A 26698-nucleotide genomic window follows, 5' to 3' on the forward strand; every position below is an offset into this window, starting at 1 on the left:
AATATCATGCTAGTATTCAAAAGAATCGTCAGAGTTCATGCACATCTGCCTTGCGACAAGTGTAAGCTCTTGAATAACCTCTTATCTCATTTTTTAATCCTGGAACATCAACAAACATCACCTCGCACCGGTGATTCAGTTGGTTGAGCGCTGGGCTGCCATGCAGGAGTTCATGAGTTCAATTCCGGCCGGACCAACACTCAGGGTCTTCAAAATAACTGAGGAGAAAGTGCTGCCTGTGTAATTACATCCGCAAATGGTTAAACTTTCAAGTCTTCTCGGATAAGGACTATAAACAGTAGGCCCCGTCTCACAAGTATCTTTTATGTTCATAACCTTCCTGTGAGACGTTAAAGAACCCACACAGTAATCGAGAAGAGTAGGGGATGAAATTCCCTGTGTTGTGGCTGTCCTTTGTGAGTATATGGGTGGGTGGGTATAGCAGGTCCACATCAGCTGAATAGGTGCCAAAACTTCAACCTGCTCAAACAAATAAATAATAAACAAACAAACAACAAACAAAACTCACTTCAAGAGAATCTGGATAAGCACATACATGATACGGCCATAAAAATGGGGCTGGACAATTTGCAAGCCAGCGAGCCATGCAAATTTCGCATATAAGTCTAAGCACCCATTTCAAATAGCGCTCATAAAGAGTTATTAAGTCTAAGCACCCATTTTAAAATGGTTAGCTTTCAATAACTGTGTGACTTGCATGTTCACTTGCATGGCTCGCATGACTTGCAGCCATGGCTTGCATCCATGGCTCGCTGGCTCGCACATTGTCCTAACTCCATAAAAATAGTCAGCATAGATCCGAAAATGTCACATTGATAATTTTATTGAGCTAAATCATACTCAACCAACTCAATCCAGTCCAACACCTGACCCCCAGTTACTTTGATATAAAAAATAAAGTTTTATACAACAGGGATAAATCTGAGTTAAAGTCCCAAAATATCGTTAACCATAAATAAGTGTTAGTTCTTAAAGGAGCAAGGATGGCAGAATCGGTTAGTGCGCGCCCTTGGTGCAAGAGGTCTTGAGTTCGATTCCGGGATCTCGCATCCTTGTTTCAACTTCTTTCCTTTCCGTGTAGCTAAGTAGCTTTAAATACCCGTAAAACGGAGCACTGATGGAGAGGGGGGAGTAAAATGAGCACACCGTCGACCTCAGGTTTGTCAGTAGAAATACTGTTACGAGTTATCGACGTTAAATATGGTTGCTTTACTTTACTTTACTTTACTTTTTCATCAACATGGCCGTGATGATCTTAGGTATAAACTATGCATCTACACATATATCATCTTCCAAGATCCAGCTTTCCTATAGATGCTGGTGCATCACTTGTCTTGCTTATTATGGACAATTTTAAACATCAGAAAAAGGTCTCATTTTGCTTAAATACGCGATGGGCACAATTTTCGTTCCATTTGTTTGAATATGTAGACATTTTTTTTTTAGAATAAAACTCCATAATTCAGAGTTTAACGAAGAAAGTAAAGCGAATTTACTTTTGTGATAAAGAACAGTGGAAAAATTAACATCTACACAGCAAAACGTTCAAATGGTCATGCAAAGTAGGCAGCGGGATGGACCAAAGTGCCTGGCGGTCTATCGCCGGTAGCCGCCTTCTATTGAAACCTCTGCCATGGTAACCCATTCCCTCTTAGGAGTAGCACAATGTAGATTTTACTCCGTCTAACGCCAGACGATATTATTCATCAATGGAGACAGTTCTTGGGTGAGATTTCCCCTTTAACCCATTCTGTCCTAAGAGTGTCTCTTAGAGATTTTACTCTGTCCAATGCCCTCAGGCATTGAAAGGGTTAATGATGGAAGTCAGCATTGATTCATAATATGATGAGGCTGTTAATTCTTTAGTCGACAACTCTGGCATTAATTTTGAAGGTTGATCCTAGGACGACAGTGACGAAGGCACTTTATCAAATACACTGCAATGCAGTTCAAACCATTAAACCAATATTGGAGCAATATATATTCGATGTTCCACCAATATTAATTAATGTCAGGGAATTGTTATTTACTGTTGCAGCCATCCCTTCATGAAGCTCTGAACAAAGTGTCCTGGTTGCTTGGGAAATGGGTGGGGGAAGGCTGTGGAGTGTATCCCACTATTTCACCATTTATGTATGGCGAGGAGGTCATATTTGATCATGTGGGACAGCCAATGCTTTCCTACAAGTAAGAAATACTTTTTTTAACACTATTATGGTAATATGCATGGGTAAATATACTATAAATGTTACTCTGTTTTGGTCCCTTAAATAACTTGTGTTTATCTGCATGTATCCTTGAAGGATTGTATATGTACAGGTGTACAGGTGCTGTGGGCTCTAAGTGATATTAATCACTTTAAAGGTTATAATATAGTTAAATAAAATTTAACATAGTTAACGACTAGGAGCTAGTCTGGTCAGTAGTGTTTTGCAGGTGGTTGTTAGTGTCTTGGCCGTCTGGTAGCGTTGTTCAGCGTTTTGGTGCGTTCTGTAGCGTTTGTTATAGTTACATGGTTCACGACCGGGAGCTAGTCCGGTCAGTAGCGTTTTGCAGGCGTTTGTTAGCGTTGTTATGCGTTTTTGTAGCGTTTGCAGCACTCTTTAGGTTGGGGGAGCCCTGGGGCTGACATGGTTCAGCGGTATTCCTGCGTAGTGCATGCGTTGTCCAATGTGCTTGCAGCGTGTTTGTTGCTCTGTTGGCGTGGCATTGTGAGTCGGTTTAGGAGTTTAGTGGTTCTCGGCGTTCCCTCCCTCTCCCCCCCCTTTCTTTTTTTTTTTGTGCTCTTTTTTTTTGTGTGTTATTATTATTATTATTATTATTCCACTGAGCTATCTGGCTCAAGTGTGACGGGTGCCTTAGGGGGGCCTGGCGCGGGGGGCTCGTGGCTTGGTTGCGGGTTGGGCAGGCCAGTCGGGTGTTCTAGCGCCTTGGGGATGTGACTGCGGTTGCAGCCCCCAGGCTTCCTGGGCACCTACCCTCCACTGGCGACGTGGGCGTTAAAGGTCTTTAAATTCCAGTTTAGATTATAGTAAAGAGAGAGGGTTATGACCGTAATCTTTCCTAATTGTATTTCATAGATAGCTCTTATGGTTGTTATAGGCAGCAGCCTAATAACAGATTTTTCAGTTTCAAAAATCAATGTATTACTTTCTTGTTTCCTGTTGGTATAAATAAATGTTGTTGTTGTCGTTGTTGTTGTTGGTTACCATGGATTTTATGAAGGAAAGGGAAGGAACTTTATTCACACGTAAGTACCTAGTCATTCTGGCACTGGAGCACTAACTGGGGACACTGTAAACTGAAATTAACAAATTAACGCAAATCAAATCGCGCACCGGTGGCTCAGTTGGTTGAGCACCGGGCTGCCATGCCGGAGGTCGTGAGTTCAACTCCGGCCGGACCAACACTCAGGGTCTTTAAATAACTGAGGAGAAAGTGCTGCCTTTGTAATTACACCCGCATATGGTTAGACTTTCAAGTCTTCTCAGGTAAGGACTATAAACCATAGGCCCTGTCTCATAAATATCTTCCATGTTCATTAGTTCTCTGTGAAACGTTAAAGAACGCACACACACTATTCGAGAAGAGTAGGGGATGAAGTTCCTGGTGTTGTGGCTGTCCTCTGTGAGTGTATGGGTGGGTGGGTATAGCAGGTCCACATAAGCTGAATAGCTGCCAAAACTTCAACCTTCTCAATCAAATAAATAAATAAATAACAAAGGAGAGTGGAAAACTGGAGTACCAAGAGAAAAACCTCCCGGAACAGAGTAGAGAACCAACAAACTCAACCCGCATTTGACACCTAGTCTGGAATTGAACTAGGGCCACATTGGTGGGAAGTGCGTGCTCTCACCCCTGTCCCATCCCTGCACCCTAATATAAGTTATCATTTGAGTGATTTTTGTGGCAGAGTTATTACAAGGAAGCTGATAAAACTGTTTAATGCTTTACCCCACATAGTCTTACGATGGCTCAGTTTGTTAAGCATTGGATTACTGTGTGGGTGGAAGTGAGTTCTTCTCTAGCTGGACCATCACTGAGGGCTTTTATTTTTTTATTTACAAATAGATAAGGAGAAAGTGTGGACTTCAGTCAATAATTAACAAAAGACATGTGCAAATGCTGCGACTTTCAAGTCCTCTGAGATAGGGAGTATTAGTCGAAGGCTGTCGCACAACCCTGGTTCGTATAAACTTTGCAGGAAATTAAAAACCCTTGCAATATTTGCAAAGAGTGGGCACTGCCGCGAGAGGTTTTCTCGGAGTACTCCGGTTTCCCCTCTCCTCAAAAACCAACATTTCACTTGATTTGCGTTGATATTTGTTAATTTCAATTCACAGTGTCCCAAATTAGAGCTCCAGCGCTGGTACAACTAGACTCTTAAATAAAGTTCGGTTCCTTTCCTTTCCTTTCCTTTCGTTTCCTTTCCTTTCCTTTCCTGAGTTCCCAGCTTGTAAGTGACTGTAAAATTGTGAGACGACCATGCAGAGTAGTATTTGGGCATGCAGGACACACAGGTCCTAGAGTCTTTTTATAGAAATAATTTTTTACCCATAATCTGACACAGGAAACTCAGGAATGATGTTACAGTGTAGTTGTTTACATTCATATGCACTTAGCTAAAATCCCTTCGATTGCCCTTTCAGTCATTCATCAGGTAAAGGAAATAAATGGAATGGCGCAGTGGTGAGAGGACTCGCCTCCCACCAATGTGGCCCAGGTTTGATTCCCAGACTCAGCGTCATATGTGGGTTGAGTTTGTTGGTTCTCTACTCTGCACTGAGAGGTTTTTCTCCGGGAACTCCAGTTTTCCCCTCCTCAAAAACTAAAATTTGACTTGATTTGCATTAATTGTTGATTTCAGTTTATAGCGTCCCCAATTAGTGCTGGAGCACTAGAACGACTAGACACTTAAATAAATTTCTTTCCCTTTCCAATAATTATGCCCCCAAGAAATCAGGTACCCTGACTGTTCTTTAATGGAGACATATATTAGTTTAAAGTTGTTTCAAATGAATCATATAGTGCTCTGTGGTTATTGCTAGCTCTAGAACTTGGAATCTGAAGGAAGGCAATCCAATGCATCAAGAGCTCGGTTGGCTCAAAATAAAGCCAGGGACTTCAAGTGTGGCATTTCTACTAGCACAGAATACAGGTATTAAATAATATTGTACTCAAATGCCTTGAGAGCCTCATGTGATGTAAGTTCCTACAGCAGCCAGTTAAGTGGTGCCAACAGTCTGGTTATGCGACTAGTATCCTCTGCATCCTTTCTCTGGGACGTCACACAATGCCCCACTACTGGTAGCTAGCAGTAAGATGAGCATTCTCTGACCTCACAAAGAATGGCAGCAAAGGAGGCTAGCTATAGCCATGTCACAGGATTTGTTGTGAGACCTAATGTCCTCCATTGCATTCATGTCCATGGAGATGCCTGAAGTCGTTGTACATGAGCAAGTTAAAAAGTGTCAGTAAGTAATGAAACTGCCAAATTCCCAGTATTAATTTGGAGAAGCTCTGTTAATTTTGATTGTCATGAAAATTACCAAATTATATGGTGGACGTTAATTACAATAATTTTCCGTTTTTATCTTATCTCCCACACCATTGAGAATTATCATAGTGCCACAGAATGGTCACAAACATTTAGTTTCTTGATGAAGATTTCTTTTCTGGTTTACTTCTTGCAAAGCTGGAATTTGTTTTTGTGTCAGGTCTTACAGAAATTGAGGAAGGCGAGGTTGATGGGCACAAGATTCGACTTGTTTCACATACAATTGGAAGGACAAGTTTCAATAAAGACCCAAAAGTTGTTAAGGTGGGTAAGGCTTTTGTGGCCTTTTAACATTAAAATGTCATCCTTTTTGTTCTAACTGCATACACCTTATTCCAAAATAGCTTCCATTTAAATATTCTTTTGTTTTTATTCAAATAAGCCCTTGATGCCTCGTTCTTAACCTTAAAATTCAAAAGAATATTTCATCTTGAACGAGGCAACAAGGGCCAATTTGTATCCGCATAAATCAGCGGCCATTTTGGAATAAGGTGTATACAAGTGCATGTAAATTTTTCATTTTTCAACTTAGATTTTCTCAGCTAATATAACACCTGATATGCTGAAACTTTGCAGGGTTGCTTAAGTAAAGGTGTTCTTTCTAGTGCTGGTATACATTTTTTATTTTAACTGAATTGAATTTTTGCCTGACTCCTGTTAAGTGTCTTTATCAGAGGTGATCCAAAGCTATTGCAAGAGTCCTTTAATTTCATGTGCTACCAATTTGCTAAAAAAGGAAATGAAGTGCCTTTTCTTTTAGCAAGATGCAAGGTGTCAGGTTATTGTTCTTTTTGCATCACGTTTGAATGATCTTTTTTTTTTATGAATTTACACTTACAGATTGAGAGACTCTACACACTCAAGGATCCTGACACACTAGAGATGGAGTGCTTCATGGAAACGAACAATACAGATCACCAAAAACATCTCCACATAACTTACAAGAAGGTCAAAGAATAATGAATTTCGCGACCATTTTCCTGGACGTGCAGATGTGGATGATGATCTTAAACTTTTTATTAGTTTATAGATACAGATCTGTAGCTTGCAAAAAGCTGACTTACAGTTTGGCTCCTGTTGCATTCAACACAAATAAGATTTGTTTGCAAGGCCGTAGGAAGAGTAGTCAGCTTTTTTTTTTTGGAAAAGCATTGTAACAGACACATTGATTACAAGTCTTCTTACTCCAAACAAATTAGATCCGGTGTTAACCTCCGAGATGGATACCCCAATTTCTTACTGGCCATTATAGACAGTAAGAAATTGAGGTTTTTTGTGCATGCTTTTGGCTCGATCCAATGACAATTCATTTGACAAGACAGCAAGAAAGGGTGCCACAATAAGCCATACCTTCACTTTTGAGATTTGTCAGAAATCATTGAGACTTAAGCAAGCAAGAATTTTTTTTTATTGTCCCAGTAAACACAACAGTCTCATACAACCACCAGGGTATGTACTCCAGTACTTGAAATATAAATAATGAGAATAACCTGAAATGGATCTGTGCTGCCTAAAGAAAGATATCTATAGTAAACTTAAAAGATCCTAAATCATTTTAAAGGGTACCAACAGGGAGTCTAAACCAATGCCACAAAACAATATTAGTTCAATTAGGAAAGATGATTGTGCTGTATGCGCACATTTCTTCGGGAACTCTGAAAAGTAAGCATTGTTCATTTCCAATCTTCACTTCCAAACTGCCCACACAAACCCAGTAATCTTATAGGATACTTCACCGATAATAGTTGTGTGAACTAGACATAATCTCAAAATACTTGAGATAGTGCAAAGTTGTATTTGGAAATGACATTTTCCAAAATGTTGCTGTTGTTGTTGCTTAAACTCCCTGTTGGTAATTTCAGAGAACTCAGCACAAACTAAAGTTACCTTAGATCTTGTCACTAAATTGCCTGCTAATATACGATGGTAACATTTTTGTGACAAGATCAACACCATGTTTCAACATTACTGTTATGCCCTTGTAGGACTTAAAAGAAATCAAAACCCAGCTCAACTGATTATATATCCCTTTGGTGTCCAAACTGGCCAGACTTAGCATTTTACTCTGTATAACACCAGACGATGTTTCTCGTCAATGGGGAACCCCGGGAGTCAGTGGGATATAGTATGAAAATAATAAACTGAACAACATGAGAAAAGCCTTCCCTAACCCACCGACTCCTAGGAGTGAGGCTTAATAGATTTTACTCAACATTGGGGAGCGTTCAGAAGTCAATGGGTTAAATTAAAGAGAGGAAATGTGCACATATTTTTTACTTTGTACGCATTCACTGCTTTATTTTCCATCTCTTCACATTTTAAGGTGATTTTGAGCTCCGTAAAATATTTCACATAATTGACAATGCCATAACAGTTTTGCAGAAACCCTGTGTTTCTCTTGTAATACATTTCTCTGTCTTGTGCATACTTCATGACTGTTACCAAAATGCCTCCAACAGGTTTTTTCAATCATTGTTCATTTACTTTGACAGCATCTGAGAAAAGTAATTGCACAATGCAGCTCATTGAGTTTTTTTTCAATTCTTTTCTTTGCAGCAGACCCCTTTCTGCCATGATTCCTATTCTTTTCTGTCAGAAATCACATGTTCTAAATCTGGGAATTTAGAAATAATATTATTATTGAGCTAACACCAAGGTGCATGTGCAAATTCAACAGTTAATATTTAGGACTTGCAAATAATATTATTATTGTTCACATGACATAACTTTTTCGCTCTCTTGAATGAGACATGACACAAATTATGTGGGTATACTTGCTGCGACAAACCAGAAGAGACCTTATAATAGGCCATTTTACAGTTGTTAGCTCAGTGACTTAGCCTATGAATGGCTGCGAGGCTGCTCGAGACCTTGTATTGATACATATCTCGCTGCTATAATTCTAATATTATTAGTCTACATTACCATTAGAAAAGCACAAAGGTTTGTATCAAAGCAGGGTCACTGATAGCCTCGCTTCCATTCTTAGGCTAGGTAATTTAGATTCAACTGTAAAATGGTCTATTTGGTAAATCCCAACCTCTCCTGCAAAAAAATTAATAGGCATGTATATGATAGGCGAAAATTATGTGTGACATAGAATTTAAACTGAGTGGCCATCCTGTTTTGTATCATATTAATTAAGTAACAAAGTGGGCTGTCAAAGTTCATCGATGTTTAAATTCACAAGATAAAAAAAAATAGGTCAAGGGCACTTCAGTCATCACGATCCTTTCTTATAATCTAGTTCCTTTTGTGCTCTGAGATCTCTGATTAATACTACAAACTAACTTTTAAACTTAGTCAAGAATGGTGCAACTTAATTTGAAATTTCTTGAGGCGGAGCCTCCTGAATTTATTACTCACTTCTAACTTACTGCTAATCAATCCATTCTGATGGAAAAAAATAATTCAAAACAATATCTGAAATTTTAAATAAATATTTATAAAATATCAATAATGTCTTACTTTACTCTTCTTAGTTTATGGCAGGCACAACTTTACATCTCTGGGACACATTGTTTGGATGATAATAATTATTATTATAATAAAATTATAACACGTCTGGTAATAACAACTAAATGAATAATATTATGCTTTACATTATTAATAACATTTTATGCATTAAAACTATTGCCAGCAATTTCAAGCAACGCTGCTGTAGCTCTCTGTATTATCTTTTTTTAAAAGCACAGGGATATAAAAATACTCTCCTCATCCCACGTTTCATAAAATATTGCCATAGCTTTATAAACCTGTGACAAATTGTCACCAAAGGGCTGTATGCATAAACATTAAAGCTAGCTTTTTTGTACTTCCATTATTTTGTCAAGTTGTGCAAAAATTGTAAGCAGTAAACAGCTGCAAACTGTTGCAAAAAAGTATTTTCCTTCATGATTTTTATCGAAGTGCCTTAAAGGGACTATGTCATGTTATTTTATGGTGTTTCAGGGATATCTTTTGTTTATTACAAGTTTCAAACTCGAAAACGGTAATGTAGAATTCCTTTACTGATAAAATTATACTTATGTCACAAACAAGATCTTTATCCGGGCGATTTGCCATAACCTTGAAAAACGGTGGGCCGACATTTTTCAAGATCACCCAAATGCAATCTGTTTCAGAGATGTCCATTTGTGTCATTCCATTCTCCTCTTTCCTTTTGTTGTGTTCATTGGTTTTAAGTGGTTATTTTGGGCATTTTGGGTGCCATAAAATTACATATTTTTGCATGACATAGCCCCTTTAATAACAACTAGGTCCACTCCCTTTTAACCCTCTCCCTCCTGAGACTTACAGGTTTTACTCTGTCTAATGCCAGATGATTTTACTCATCAATTGAGGCCACTTTAGGGGTGAGTGGATCAAAGTTTCTAAGGCGAACCTGCAACAATTCATTTCAAAAGTTACGCATCCTTGTGTATGCCTTGGAATCAACCTGATTTCTGAGAGCATGTGATGAATTTTCATTCCTCTGGTCAGACCCATAGGTCTTAGGAAAGACAAAGATCGGCATCAATCAAGCAAGTAAACGACAGCATTACAATCCACAAAGTTTGGGATGTGGTGGAATTTTCCCTGTCATGCTTCTAAATGCATCAAGACCAGTTGGTGAAGCTAACAACCATGATGCAGTGTTTAATGCTCACAGTTTGCCTGATTTGAGAAAGTTATGAAATTACAAAACCCCTGGCAAAATTTATGTACACAGCCCGTTAAATCTTTACACTAATTAGCAGCAGGCCTTGTCCTGACTCTAAAGTTATGCCAATGCCTGTCACGCAATTCCTCCTGCAGCTTTTTAAATACCTCATGCATTAATGATTATCATTCAAGTGTCATGAAACATGTCCAGCCTAGCCAGACGATGTAAAGTGCAGGTTGCAGGTCATTGTTTTACCATAAGTGGAACAACCCAAAGCTTTACAAAAATGCTAAACTTAGGCTTGAACATTGGCTAAATCATAGTGTTAAGGCCTAAAGTTAGCATTAGTAAAGATTTGGGTCATTTCAGCTATGGTGAAACAATGACCTCAACCCTAAACTGCACCCTGCAGTTTACACTCTCCACAGCCTAGCTGACATCATTTGGCATCCCATGGAAAAAGCCAGCTGGAAAATCATACCTTCACAAAAGCAGAAACATGCAATGGACAGCACTAAAAAAGTTATCGCAATACACATTCCCAACAATGGTCAAGTGCTCGGTATATGTGCAGGAGTGAACCAATGCAAGTTTTCACAGAAAATGTTATTCAATGCTTATTAGAATACCTCACCCAACATAAAGTTGGAAAATAATACCAGACAAACTGGTCTGAATTACAGGTCACATTCCACAGGTCAAGACTTAAAGTCTCTGCTCCAGTGACAACTAAGCCAAACGTTTCCCTTAGACCTTAAACAACGTTTTTGTAGAGTGCTTAGGGCACGGAGACACTTTTGATGTTGTTTATTTGTCTGTAGCACAGTGACATGTACCCTGACCTGTGGAATGTGACCTGTGTTTTAGATCCGCTGGACAAACTGGTCATGGAAAGGTTTGCATGACACTCTACATGGTTAACATTAAGGATTGCATGGCTACTGCAAAGCCCCAACCAAGGAATTCTAGCACTTACAAATTTGCAATTACGGTATATTTAGAAATTAACAGAAAATGAAAAAACAGGCCAGCTGGAATGTCAGTTCTTTGTACAAACCTTGCTCTTGACTATTTCAAAACAAAATTGTCACATTTAGTCTGTCATGTTGCATGCATTCTCTGGACATCAAGATTGTCACACAACAGGGAATCATGTTTTTGGGACTTCCTCACCACAACTTCTGTAACCTTAGGTTAACTAATGTTGCAAAAAATCACACTGATCTTCATTTAATGTAGGAGGTCATGTTTCTTTTGACTGCCTCTAAGTACTATGCAAATAACATTATGCTTGTAGTTTCAAGCTTGTTTTGGTCCCTGAGAGATGCTCATCTCAGTTGATGCTAAGTGTTTTCCGTTTCAATTTGTGGCATTCACTGCACTGTAACTTAAAAGGCATATATCATAGAAATCAAAATAAGAAAATGATTGAAATATCTTAAGGAAATTGAGGTTTTACTTACTTCATGCTATTCATGAAATTGATGCTTGAGTGTCTCCCTACTAGGTTATGATTCAAGGCAATAACTATTGGCTTTCTCTCAAGATAAGTATGTGATTGCATTTAATGTTGGCAAATAAAAAATTAAATGAATAGTATTTTTTAACATCTGAGTGGAATCAAGCATTCTGGATATCTTGGAAAAACGAAACTTTCTCTAATGTCTTTAGAACTAGCTGTTAAAATGTTGTTGATGAGTTTTATTCTATATGCATTTCGCCGGTAAAATTATAAAATAGTAAAAGGTAAAACTGTTAAAATGTTTGACTAAAAGTTTTCGATCTTGCGATCATCTTCAGAGTGAAGATGATCACTCTGAAGATGATCGCAAGACCGAAAACGTTTAGTCAAATTAACATTTTAACAGTTTTACCTTTTACTATTTTATGAGTTTTATTCTAGTTCCTCATGCAGTCATTAAATTCAAACCCTCATAACCATACATTCTCAAAAAAAAAAAAACAGAGAATGGCACTCTGTGAGCCTATATATACTTCCCTGACATAATAACCTACATGTAAGGTATTATTCATCAGCTGCTAGCCTGAAAATTAAATGTGACAATTTTGATCTTAAACTAGCCAAGAGAATACCTTAAATAATAATTACCCTTTTTCTTTAAACTATAAGTTCAAAGGCAAGCATAAAAAATTATGACTTGATTGTAGCCTACCATAAAAGGAATGACATGAAACATGGTAAAAAACGAAAATCAGAAAACCTGTTTCTGCTGGATCATTTCATTTAAAAAAAGTTTTTTTTTTTCGTAATTTGAGTATCACATGCAGTCCCTTGTCAAGGTCTACACTTTTCCCCAATTCTCTTTTTTGTTTTGGCTTTGAAAACAAGGGCGAAGCCAGGGGGGTCCTGGGGTGCCCGTGACCCCCCCTTTGTAAGCCGTTTTTCACTCAAACAACCTACAATATTCAGGTTGCGAAAATGCGAGTACCCTCTGTTTGACAGAGTGTGACCCCCCCTTTGAAAAATCGTGGCTACGCCCATGGAAAACAAAGAGATGAGGCAGGTACAAAAGTCGGATCGGATAAACTTTGACGATAAGAACTTGGGAAATCACCCTAGCCCTAAAAAAAACTCCTTACAAAACCATTTTTCACTTGACCTGAGGTGAGCGATTTGATGTTGATCCGGTCTGACTTTTGTATACCTGCCCCAAACAGATGTGTCTCAACGCAATGTATGGCTAGTATTGTGCATCAGGCACTTTTATGTTGCTTTGGGGTGGGTTTGGGGGATACACTACTCAGAGGGTTATTACTGTCACCCCTCTCTCTGGATTCTCTGAATCTGCCCCTGGAAATACGGTGGGTCTAAAACACAGGTCACTCATTGCAGGTCATTGTTTTACCTTTTGGAAAGTAACCAAAACCCTCAGTTTGGCTAACCCTAAGCCTAAGGTTGATTTTTAGGCCTAGGGTTAGCCAAATTGAGGGTTTTGGGTTACTTTCAAAAAGGTAAAACAATGACCTGCCACGAGTGACCTGTGGAATGTGACCTGTGTTTTAGACCCGCCGCTGGAAATAACGTTCTGTTTTCAGGTTACTAAGGCAAAACTGCTCTTAATTTTAAGTGTCAACTCTATACGATTGCGATTCAGTTTACCATGATGATACACTTAAGAGGATCATGGAAAAGAAAGAAGTTCCAAGTACAAGACAATAATAGTACTTCGCCGCCAATAGACCTTTTTACAGTTATGTGCTTGGTCACCGCAGGAGCCCATTTCTCGAAAGTCGCGGAAACTTTTCAGGCCCGAAAAACCATTTTTGTAAAACTGCCAATTGGACACAAATGACTGTGAAGTTTGACAACCTAAATCCTCACTATTTTTGAGATACAAGAGGAATTGTGACACCCGAAAATGGCACAAAAAGTTTTATGACTTTCGAGAAACAGGCCCCTTGCCTTTAAATGAAAGTGAGGCTGGGGTAAACAGACTTCCCTGCTTTTCTTATGTTAATGATGTCGTTCTCAAGCTAATTAGTTGAAATTTACATGAGAAAAGCAATAAGGTTTCCATCAAAACAAGGTCAACTCTAGCCTCACTTTCAGTCATAGGCCAGGTAACTAAGCACACAACTGCAATAATGTAATTAGAAGCTTGTATTATATTGTATTTTTGGCAATAATTCTGGTGATGCTGTAATTCTATGTCAACAATTTCCTACTTTGAATCAGCTATAACCTTGAACACTTTATCTCAAAAAAACTGGAGGGTGTAAACTGCAGGTTAGGGGTGCAGGTCATTGTTTTACCATAGCTGAAACAACCCAAATCTTGACTAAAGCTAACATTAGGCTTAAGATAATGCCTAAGCCTAACTTTAGAATTTTTGTAACCTAACCTGCACTTTTACCGTCCCTCTGCAAAAAAGCATGGCTGCCATAATGCTTGCTGATTTGTGTATTTGTTTTTAGTTCTCGGACGATTGCAACTGTTGTTAATAATTTTAGGGCCCCGTTAAAACTAGGCAAGAACACAAGCCAGCAATGTACAGGAGATGCCCTGGATTGGATTATGTGCAAGGCAATGAGACAATTACAAGCCAGCAAGCCATCGTAACAAGATCCAGGAGAGCTGGACCAAGCTGTTCAAAGCAGTTAAGTGTTAAACCAGATTGAAAACAATGGCAACCTATCAGCACTATGCCAGGTTTGATCAACATTGCCAAGTCCCCAAAGAAGGAATGAACAACATTGCAGGGTTACGCAGTAACACCCGGTGTTAAGCAAAGATTCACAAATGGTTAAGTTTGCAGACTTCACTAGCACAACCACGACTGAAATGGATGCCTCACATAGCTTGCACTGTGTCCAAATTCTGCCCCTTTGGTTCACAATTTAGGTTAATCGGGGAGCATTCTTTGAGAGACACAAATTATCCCATGATGCCAAGAATGGTTCATCTTCTTTAAAATTTGACTCCATTCTACCAAATAGGTCCTGGTAGATTCTATCTTGCTGATGCAGAACCAGATGAAGAGGAGCTGGGAGATGAGTGGTAATATTTACAATTTGGCCTTGAGCATTTCCCTTTTACTGCATCACGGCAAACTGTTACCTTACCATCCACAATTTCAACATTTTCTACAAGACAAGTCAAATTGAGCAAAGGAAATTAATTTGAGGCACCCAGTAGAGATGTCTTCATGAAGTATTTTTTATCATTTTCTTTCATAAATAGCTGACATTCAAGACATTTATGCAGCTGTCCATTATTTATAAGATCTTAGCACAATTTTCCACAATTTTCTGCAATTTTGCTTTCACCAGAATGTACTTCCACAAAAAAGTTCATCAAGCATAATAATTTTAATAATGGAATACTGATCATGAAGTCTTATCCCTTGAGCCTGTGATTGCACAATTTGTTTTAAGGACAGCATGAGGATCATTCACAGTGGCCCTTGGTCAGTTCTGAAAAATGACCAGAGGTTGTAAATGTTGTTGGAAAAAAAGGGTTTCACTTGACTGGGGAGAAGACCAGAATTCAGTGGATCACAGACTTCTACAGTAGTTCATCATCACCCATAGTGCAGGCCAAAGGAATCAGAGCCTCTGGACATGTCAAATTGGTGAAGACATTTCCAACTTGGAGTTACTCCTAAACTCTAAGTTGAGTGGTTGCGGTGTTGATAATAATGTTGTCATATTTTGAAAAAACTGGTTAGTTGAGTGAGTAATGGTAAAAAATCTGATCCAACCATTGCATCAACTAATGCATTGGCCAATGCACTGGTCAGTAGTTGACCGTGCATGTCCTTTGCTTTATATTTTGTTCACTCCGTCTTTGTCACATTCTTTATATGCTTGAATTCTAGGTAAGACGAGGCAAAAACAACCAGATGAAGTGAGTGCTTATCACACTTCATCTCTTGTGGGATTTTAGAAAATTTAATAAGTAATGCATATTGTTAGGTAAGTATTTTATTGTCATAAACATTGAGGGGTAATTCATGAATTTCCTTTTTTTCCTTACGGGGCAAATTATGGGATAAAATCAGGTTGAGGCGTATTTTGTACTTCTTACTCTTTAAGGTGAACTTATTGAAAGAATGTATTCTTTCCCCCATGAGAATTTATCAATGGAGATCCTCTTCAAGAACTTAACAGTCATTTGCAAGATACACGCCGGGAAACTACATTTTAACATTTTTTTGTGGGTTGATAATTACTGCAATAATTATTATGAGGACTAATGCAAATCCTGCATTTTAATTGGCTAAGCTAATTGACTATTGGTAATAGTCCTCAAGTAGCGAAAATCGGGACACTTTCTTTCGTTTTATGCTTTAAAAATATTTCTTCAACTTGCATTTGCTAACTTCATTATTGTCTTATCTGTCCCAACTATTTAGGTGATACTAAAACAATTAGACCCTTTGCCCTCTAGGGCCACAGGTCAATAGCCCATTCAGTTTCACCTCATGGGCTATTGACCCGTAGCCCACAAGGGCTATGGGTCTAATTTGTTAAATAAACCCCTTTTGTCTCTAATTCAATTAAAGCTCATTAAATTAAGCTTTAAAAAACAGGCCAGCAAAGCTTAATGAGAGCCTGCCAAGCAATAGGCCTCAGCACAGCTTAGCCCTTTCAGCACACAGCTCTAGAATGACATGAAACAACGGCGTTTTTCATTTAGAATAGTGGAAGTACTATCAATTTGGCCTTATGCATCAAATCAAGCAGAAAAACTCCTCCTTTAGGAGCTTGCCCTTAATTTTGATCAGGATTTAAGTACATTAGCAAGTGCTGCGGCAGACAGGGCTAGCTCAGCGAAGCATTAACACAAGAAAGAGAGCTCACTGTCTTTAACGTGGGCATAGCGGCAGGCTTCTCTGTGACACTGGCCTGAGACAAAGTCACGACAAACTGGCAACCCATTGGAGGAGTTCTGTCAAGGGAAAAACAAAGGGTCTCAGATTGATTGATTGATAGATTGATAGCTGTCAGTCAGTCAAGCGGGTTAATGCCAGTTGTGGGATAAGATGTGGAAAAAACCTACAACTGTTGGGAACTAGGCTGAAAAACAATATGTTACTATGGATGACTTGGCGCTAACAGGAAAGACCTGTCATTTTTGGCTGTGAAAGCAGCAGGTGCATCTTATGCTAGCAAGCACAGTGCAATTAAAAAATGTGACACCCATCAGCTTAATAGCTTAAAAATATAACAGATAAATATACAATCACCTTAAATTCATCAAATTCACTTCCTAAAAAAGAAGGGTGTCAACTATCCAATTACATCAAAGTAATAAAGTAAAATCTCTCTGGGACTTCAATCAGCTGTATGCAAACGCACAGATGTCAAATACCATAACAATGGGTTCCAATAAAGAGTAAATTTCAGTGACCGGTGTCTGACACTTGCTGACTGCAGACCGCCAACTACTGTAACCCTAACTCACAGTTATTGAAAGCTAATTGTTTTAAAATGGGTGCTTAGACTTAAATACTATTTTTCAGCGCTCTTTGTAGGCAGTCTGCATTCCGCAGTTGTCATATACCTTTCAGTGACACACTATACACAAACAACACAACAGAAAATGTGGACAAACACTTGAAACCATGAACAGATGTATGAGTTACAAAGGGAGTTCATCAGCAAGTTGGCATTGAAAAAGGCAAAGGACAAGGATTTAGGAACACCTGTACAAGTTATTGATAACACACAATAATAATATTATCATCACCAGACAGACCACGAGGACATTTTTAATGAGTCAATATTAAATTCTACAATAACAAGACTTTGTAATACACAAATAAAATATTATTGTCCATTCTACAAAAAAACTGAATTATCACGACATTTACCATTTACAAGAAGATATGGAAATTTTACTGCAAAACAAAATAATTTTGTAATCATTTTACCATCATTTTTTGCCAATTCTAAATTCTGTGTTGCAATAAACTTTCCATAAATGTTTTGATAAAACAATCATAATCTTATAACATTTTAATATTTAATTAATATGTATCATATGGCACAGCCATAGATTACAAAATTTATCATAACAAAAAATGAAATCAATGATATTGTTCATTGTGCCAATCTAGATTCAAGAAAAGTAAGAAAAATAACTTACAGTAATACAAATAATTTGTTAATCTAGAATGGCACATTATAGTTTTCAGAAAACCAACTTTCTTTAAATCTATAACAACTCTTCAGCAAGTTACAGTCACAATAATTATTAAGAGTTGCCATGTTTCGTTAAAATCCAACACTTCTTCTTTGTGTTTCATAGGGCCTACAAAACCTTACAAACTGTCAGTTCAAAAGTACAATTCTAATAATTATTATTCTGTTAAGGGTTTGTGCCTGTAACATTCAAAATAACATGAAATAATGCAGGCCAATATACTTGTATAATACAAAATACAGCTCTTCTGAAAGTACATACAAAAAAGCCTTGTTTAAATAGTAATGTAAATAACAATATCAAATAAAATTATTATTACAGATTCAAATAATAATTATTCCTTCTAAACAACACTTGTCATTAATCAATATGTAACTGGAGTGACCTAACTTGCATAACTCTCTGTGCTCTTCTTCAACAAATCCACATCTTTAAAAAAACATGATTCAGTTCTTCTTTAGCCTTATTCTTTGCTCCTGCATATTTTGAAGTAAGCTTAAAATGGATGTCGTATACGGAAGAGTTGATTATGCATAACCATCATACAATTTTTCAGATGAGTGATTCTGCAAAAATGCCACAATATCAAGCAGTAATCAGCAGGTACAAAAGACCGGCCACAGGTCAATGTTTTACAAATACTGAAACAACACTAACCCTTCACTCCACTAATAGGCAGGTACAAAAATCAAATAGTTTTGGCTTACAAAACAGTTTTTTGCTTGATCCGAGTTGATCCAGTCCGGCTTTTGTACCTGCCTCTTGGTTTATAATGCTGATAGTAGCCCTAAAAACTTTGTTTAGGCGTAATGAGTCTAAAGCTTGGCTTTAATGAATGTTTAGGATTCTTTCTGTATTGGTAAAACAATGATCTGCGACCTGTGTTTTGTACCTGCCGAGCAGTAATTGGGGTTGGTTTTTGAAAAACTATGGCGCTGCATCGGAATGCAAGTGAAACAAGGAAATTAAGTTGAATCAAGTGAGTTGATAAAAATGAACGAACCACACGGGGGTTATTTCAAAGTGTACATTTCCAGTGCTAGTTCTTCATCAGAGCAATAAAAGGGCTAATGTTCCAAACATCAGCTTTACAATCTCCCTACCATGTTTTTTTTTTATCTGATTTGACAAAAGTAAATTACTGAGCAGTGAAATGTGTCTGTCAAGGCTGACAGAATGGTAACAAAGAGGAAAAGGAACATGTATCACTTTGACGACTTTCTCTAGGAATCCCCTTCATTTTCTATTCCCTGCACCAGTTTGTTGGATATAATACTTTTTACTTAATTTGCTGGATCTAGGTTCAGTTCAATCAATTTCTATGGGCTGAGTGCAAAGCATGATGGTGATAAATCGGCCATGTTCAATATAATTATCAATATTCACACATGGCTACGAGGCTTTATGTTTAAATTTGAATATTCCTTTGTTTAGAAATTTCCCCTGAGACTTGAGACAAAGAAAACAAATCTGAGCCATGAAATTTGCCCATAAAGCCTTGTAGCCATGCCTGAATGTTGATATATCAACCTTGGCCTATTGACCTGGTAAAAGTGAGAGGTACAACAAGTTGGAGTATCACCCACAAGGTTAGCAAGATAATAAATATCTTTTGATAACCAAGTCATGTGAAAAACACACTTTGAAATCAAGAGGGCTATACTCAGTATAATTCAGCCCGCTCAACTGGCCAATCACAGTACGACTACTATCTGAGGAATAACTTGGGTTAACATTACTAAACAAAAATTGGTTGCGATTTGATGAAATAGTCAACGCATTTGAAGGTTCACAGAGGACAGTTATGCATATATGTAATTTGAATGTGCATCAAAAAAGGTTCGGAAACCAAATTCTAAATTTGCTGAAAAAAGGTGCCATAAACCAATGTCAAAACACTATTACATGTACTAGAGTTTTCCGTCTCTAAAATTTAAACTTTTACTCACTGATGACACTTTTCTAATACACAGTTCACAAATTAAAACAATCCATTTAAAGCTTACTTTAAAAATCTGGCAAGAAAATTATCTTTGTTTAAATTTATAATAATATCATTATTACTTCTTACTTCTACATTATGTTCTTTAACTACAGTCTTCACCACCAGGAAGGCAAAGATCTTTCATTTAATATATTAAATTACAGACAGTCAGGAAGTGAAGTGAAACTTCCAATGCTTTCAATGTCCTGGATAGCCATCTCTCTCTCTCTCTTTGAGTTATAGTACTTGATTTGCTGCCATCACGAAACATCATAAGATAGGCCCATCTTGATATCGATCAGAGTTGGACACTCGGGTCATTTACAGCCCGGTCTTTTCTTTTAACATCTATGTTACACATTGGCAACCCCCAACCACAGTGTAAAGAATGCAAGATCTTGTTTTTTTCGTCATTTCGACTCTTACAACACCCACACATCTGTTATGTTACTCAAGCTGGGATACTGGGCCCAATTACTTCTTTCGGAAACACCCCTTAACTTCTCTGTACCATCGAGTCATGCCCACCACCCATACTCATGCAGAGAAAATGTGATTGTATTACATGTTGTGGTTTGCCATAACAAATGTGGGCGTGGTGGGACCCGAGCCTAAAGTGAAGTTGTTCCAGTACTGGACATCCATGGATTGTTGAGTCTGGGGGTCAATAATTTGGTAAGATGTTTGAGGTGGAAGAGGAGGTGGAGGAGCGAGAGGTGGCGGTGGTGTCGCGGCCGACTCCACTGGCATATAGCTTAATACCTGCGGTTGAACCTGGGGTTGCCACTAGTGGAACAAGGGACAGGAAAGGAAACACCAAAGTTAGAATAACTTGCAAATCAGTAAGCTGTGAATCCTATATGGCAACTCTCAAGAATAGAAATTTTTAAACAAAACCAGGGCAATCTTTAGTGCATACTATACTGCCAGGCAAGAAAGCAGAGCTTTCAAAGAAATTTATTTTTCATAATCATGCTTTCTACAAACTAAGCAAATTGCTATGATCAGTTGCCACTAATAACAAGTGGGAAATCAAAGAGGAATGAGAAATTAGACTTAATCCATGAGGAAGAACAAGTGTCACATTCAACCAAGCAGATGTATGTACCTCATGAATAAATACCTAATGTGATTACAAAAGCACTCTTGAACTTCAAATAAAAGAGTTTCATCATTGCATAGTTTAAGAAAATATCAATATCTCTACCATAGAGGGATATTATTCAAGACTCCCAAAATCCTCTTTTTCTTTGGATGAGTATTCTGGTGTTTAAAACATTTTTAAAGACAGGATTTCAAGCATTTGGTTTTTGAGTGACTATTTCTCATCACACCCAGTTTCAGCTCAGTTAAGTTTACAATGATATGCTATCCCACATATACTGCCTAATTACCACATGAAATGAAGTTAACTTTTTGAGAGTGCCAAGCATTCTACAGTTAAGGTAGCAAAAAGTCCTGCACGTTCACTTAAGCCCCAAAAAGTAATGTAACTTATTACCCTATGTCCTTGGGATTTTCTGAGGGTAACAAAAGCCCCATCCAATTTCCTCTGTGGTTAGGGTATGGATATTTTCTGAAACTACAAAATTAATAGAGCCCTTCATTGACATGCAAACCCTGAAGTTCTAAAGAATTTGTCTTTTCCTGCCATCGACTCTGTTCAGTGCACATGACACTACACATACTACAGAAACGGTGGGTCAGCGTTAACCACTCTTGTAGCAGTGGTACAAAATGACCAGAAAGTTTACCAGACAGCCAGTTTTTGGGTAAAATTAAAAGCCTGGTTGCCCAAGGAAAAAACAACGGACAACCCAGTCAAAATGATTTTCAGGGTTCATACACTTTTTCAGACCAAAAAAAAAAATTTCAAGGACCTCTTTTTTAATTACATCGAAGAATGTACCCATGGAAATAGTCTGACAGTGCAATTCTTGCTCATTTTCCATAACATATGTGTGTGAAAATAAGAGAGATTTTCAAGGACTCTCAAGGCCTTGAAAATGTACTCTTGAAATTTAAGGGTTTTCAAGACGGGTACAAAGCCTGGAATTTATCCTATAAGCAGCACCCGACTCCCTAGTCGGTTTTCTATTGTCAATATACGATAGTACTGTGAAGTACATGATAATAAATTTAATTTGCAACTGCTGAGCATTTCCCGTGTTTTGAATATCTGTAGTTTTTATAAAACAATAATCCTTCTTGTCACATAGGAAACTGCTAAAGGCAATATCACAAACATGCAATAAAGACCATTTTTAAAATGCCAAATCGCACAGTAAGAACTATCGGATATTCAAGCTCAATCGCTACGTGATTGCATCTCGACACAATGCGCATTTAATCGTAGGGGTTTGCTAAAGGGCAACCAAATTCACGGCTTTGGTTGCCTGGCTTTTGAAACAGGGACAACCTGGATTTTTTGTTTCTTAATTTCAAGAACTGAATCATGATACAGGATAAGAACTTTAGAGTCTGCATGATTCAAGGCCCAAAAATGGATAAATTGAAGTGTCCAAAGTAATTACCTGAGGAACTTGCGTTTGAACTAGTGGTAAGCCTGGAGCGAGTAAGGGCACTGAAAAACAAAGGAAATGATGAAATTTATTCAACAACTGTGACACAGGCAACCTCAGACCAAAACTTGAGTTATGACCTTCAGAGTGACAGTTAATGGATGCTCAAATTATTATTATTATTATTATTATTATTATTATTATTATTATTATTATTATTATTATTATTATTATTATTATTATTTCCACCTTCACAGGCTGATCTTTGCCGCTATAAAAACCTTAGGAAACAGGTCATAACTTATGACCAAGGGATCCACATGATCTCTTCTCCTTAGATTATGTATCAAGAACCTTTCTCATCATCATCATCATCATCATCATCATTATTATTATTATTATTATTATTATTATTATTATTATTATTATTATTATTATTATTATTACAGAAGTTGCTAGGAAAACAAAGCAATGGAGTAATCTTGTGGAGTATAGAGCATATAATAAATCAAATGAACTTGCTCATGTATTCTGTGATTTAAGTTCACTCCAGAGGGTTAAAAGTGCTTAACTAGCACGAGCCATAATTTTGAAAACTTTCAAAACATCAATAGACCATTGTACAGTTCTGTGCTCAGTTACCAGGCCTTTGAATACAGGCGAGGCTGGAGTTGACCTTGCTTTGATTCAAACCTCACTGCTTTTCTTATGTAAATTGAAATCCATTAGCATTACAACAACATGATTTACATAAGAAAAGCAATGAGGTTTGTATCAAAGCAAGGTCAACTCCAGCCTGGCTTTTAAACAAAGGCCTGGTAACTGAGCACAGAACTGTAAAATGGTCTATTGTGCCCGTAAAACACAAAAAGCACTTGTGTTCATACAAGTTCCTGTACATACTGAATTAGCATTAGATGTCTTCAATGTTTGTCATGCACACTTTCAAAGTTTTGCACTGCCTTTAAGCCACTGTTATTAAATTCCTGTGAAATTTTGAGTTTCAAATCACTTGCCTTCCTGTGGAAGGCCTCATTAAGAACAAAGTGTTTATAATGCAGGGGTGAACTTCTTTTCTTCTTGTATGATGTCGAAACTTCTACTTACTAGTAGGTATGAGAGATGCAAACTGCAGTCCTAGAGGTTGATTAAAGGACTGAAGAGCTGTTGCTGCACTGGCTGCTGGCATAACTAGAGGTACTTCCAATGCAGTTTGCTTCTTGAAAGGTTCACCAAAGTTCTGCAAACAAATTATATTGCTTTAGCCTTCAAACAGTAACTGTTGGCACAGTGGGCTTGAGAGATCACCTAACAATACAATAGTACAATACAAGACATACTCAAATTGACCACTCCCCAAAGAGGCTTTTCAGGGCCAATGAAACACAATCAACGAAATGACAGAACAGAAGAAGAAGAACAACAACAGCTACTGTTAAGATTCCCAACTGGCCGGAGGACTACCAGGAACAAATTCAACCAGAGGTCAGAACGGATCTTGAACCCGGGAAATCCGGATTTCGAGGCAAGCTTCCTAACCACTGGGCTGCACTGGCCACATAAACCAAAAGAAGTTGTGCATACACATGTCTGTGCTACATACACTAAACGATTATATTTCAACATAGACTCTTCGAAAAAAGGCAATCCAACAACAAATCTACATAGCAAAAGTGACAGTTCACATTGCAACCATGCCCGGGTTCTTCGAAGCATGGTTAACGCTAACCAGCGTTAAATACAATTTTGCAAACCTATAGGCTTTGATACCTCTTAACCAACGGTTCGCGCTAATCAGGCTTTGAGCAACCAGCCCCATGCAAGTTGACACTCACTTTGACAGTCAGACATACAGTGTACAACAATGTAGTTTGATGCCACGGTGGTTACAATAAATTTGAATGTAGCTTTAAGAAGTTACAATTCAAATAAAGACCCACACTTTCAACACTCCTGTCTAGTTCCTTCATCGCGGGTGATTCAAAGTTATAGCAAGCGGCCTTTTACCTGGCAGCTATTTGAATCTTATTAAAAGAAAAGGACACTGATAATTACTGTTATATAGCTGAGTTTTTCCCCCAGCAGCATGCACTCTCATTGGTTACTTCGAGGTCACATGACATCTAACAATAAAACTGTTTCTCGCCAAAAGTCTCTGAGTGGGCAACAGTGCAAAATCTATGACATCAGAGGGTAACAGTGCACTGTTACCCACGAATGTTGACCAACAACCGCCGTTGCTGTTGCCGTTGCACATTTTTATTTTTGCACTATAATTATAACAAATCACTTAATGACTGGTCCCTCGGGAAACAGGTTCATTTTCTTTCACTTGAATCACAATGTTTCCCTTGGCTGCACCTCCGGGAAACATTGAGATTCTCGGGAAACAAAATAACTGTTTCCCTCCGGACCAGTCATTAAATGTTTACTATTACACCCACCGCCACCCCTTGCTTTTTTTAGCAAATTGGTAGCATATAAAAGGACTGTTACAATGACTTTGGTCACCCCTGATGGAGACACTGGACAGTGTTAAAGTGTTGGGTCTTTCAATTGTAATCTTTTAACTGAGCTCCAATCAAATTTCTTATAACCAGAGTAGCAACGAACTATGTCCAAATCTACATAAACTGTGCAAACATTCAACATACACCTATTCAGTGAGTGTGACTGAATAATGTCATAATGATGAAACTACCAGAGGAAATTGTGCAACACTGGCAAGTTAGCTTTTCAAGGAGTTATTTCCAAAAGTAAACGCCCCTCAACAGCAGACAACATATTACAGTCGAACAGTTCCTCCTGACTCAACCGCACAAAATCAACTGAAGGCAGGCATCTTCCTCTTGTCTGTTTAAGTTGTTGTTTTGAATGTCACTGAATACAGAGGGTTTCTTATCAAATTAAAACACGTATACCTACCATTCACACAAGTTAAGATAAAAGAAAGAAAATTGTTAAGAAGCCAGGGCTCCAAGCTTCAAAATATGTAAAATTATTTGGGTCATAATCACATCAGTAATATCATTGCAAACAAGAAAGACAATGAATTTGTGATAAAGAAATGATGATCCCTTCAAGAGTCACAGCATAATTTTACATTATTTTTGGCCTCTTTTCAGGCCATAGGGTGTCAAGAGATTATTGGCTTTCTGAGTTAGCTTTGCTGAGACTTAATAGGCCTTATCGCGGTTTTGACCGCCATTTTGACAGGTAGGCAAAGCATAAAGAATTTGTAGTGTTTATACGGGGATCCGATGTCAAATAAGTTTTGTTAAATGCTAGTTCCGAAAAACTTATGAATTGAGAACTGAAGGTACAGGGCAAAAGATTATGCAGAACAAATTTTAGGCACTAACCTTTTACAGAAGTTGCCCGGCAGTGTTTTCAATTTTTCCGTATATTTGTCTGTAATTTTTTCCCACGAATTTTCAGTAACAATTACAGACAAGTGTATGGAAAAATCGAAAACGCTACCACGCAGCTTTTAATGAAGGCTAGTCCCTAAAAATTGGTCTGTATAATCCTTTACCCTGTACCTTCAGTTCGCGATTCATAATTTTTTTAGAACTAGCATTTAACGAAAATTTTTTGACATCGAATCCCCATATAAACGCTACAAATTCTTTAAAACACTTTGCCTACCCGTCAAATGACAGCCAAAACCATGATAAGGCCAATTTTCTGTCCTCTAGTTTGAAAGATTCTGTAAACACTTAGCCTACTGCCCAAAATACTTCTACTGAAGTACTGCAACTGACCAACGCTTTGAAAGGAAAATAAAGAGGTGACGGCCTCCTAACTCAAAAGCTTCCCCAACATTTACTTTTGTCAAGTTTGCCTGTTCCCTTAAACACAAAGAAAAACCAATCATAAATGTTTGTCCCAATTCCTCTTAATAGATACATTTGTTCATATGATTAAGGGTTGAATTCGTTTCAGTTTCCATTGCTATTTCATTGTACTAACCAACAGAAAACCAGGAAAATGGCAAAAGGATATTCTGCCATGATGCCACATGTTCCAAGCTAATCACTAATTTATAGAGAAGAATAGTTTCCAGGTCCAATCAATAGAGAGATTCAACAGCCTTTCTTTCAAAAACAATACAATATGAAAGTTTTTCAGAGTTTAAGGGACACTGTCGTGCAATGACATGCACAGTATTTCTCACACCCAGAGATTTTATTACAGACTTTTCATTTTTTGCTTTCTCTGTTTAGTCTAGACTTAATACGGTTTCCAAAAACCAATAAAATGCGTATTTATCTATTAGCAATGATTTAGAGTTCAATGA

General features: G+C 37.8%; 2 protein-coding genes across 8 annotated transcripts in view; one reads left to right on the plus strand and one right to left on the minus strand.

The window, feature by feature from the left end:
• LOC138029857 (peroxynitrite isomerase THAP4-like) overlaps positions 1-9029 on the plus strand; it is a 9376-nt gene extending 347 nt beyond the window's left edge. The window contains exons 2-5 of the mRNA XM_068877674.1: positions 2060-2208; positions 5070-5179; positions 5739-5842; positions 6419-9029. Coding sequence (XP_068733775.1) covers positions 2060-2208; positions 5070-5179; positions 5739-5842; positions 6419-6538 — 483 coding nt within the window. The 3' untranslated portion in view covers positions 6539-9029. The remainder of the gene's footprint in view (positions 1-2059; positions 2209-5069; positions 5180-5738; positions 5843-6418) is intronic.
• LOC138029856 (muscleblind-like protein 3) overlaps positions 6971-26698 on the minus strand; it is a 34810-nt gene continuing 15082 nt past the window's right edge. For 4 of the 7 annotated variants that reach the window (XM_068877666.1, XM_068877669.1, XM_068877673.1 and 1 more), the window contains 3 exons: positions 23506-23638; positions 22411-22460; positions 17441-20662 (listed from right to left, as the gene is read on the minus strand). In XM_068877666.1, coding sequence (XP_068733767.1) covers positions 20438-20662; positions 22411-22460; positions 23506-23638 — 408 coding nt within the window. In that variant the 3' untranslated portion in view covers positions 17441-20437. Of the gene's footprint in view, positions 14829-16547; positions 16636-17440; positions 20663-20814; positions 21459-22410; positions 22461-23505; positions 23639-26698 lie in introns of those variants that run through there. The other 3 variants (XM_068877667.1, XM_068877671.1, XM_068877672.1) reach the window with 3 other exon arrangements.

The sequence above is a fragment of the Montipora capricornis genome, chromosome 13 (genome assembly GCF_036669925.1).
Source record: "Montipora capricornis isolate CH-2021 chromosome 13, ASM3666992v2, whole genome shotgun sequence".
In the NCBI taxonomy this organism is placed as follows: Eukaryota; Metazoa; Cnidaria; class Anthozoa; order Scleractinia; family Acroporidae; genus Montipora; species Montipora capricornis.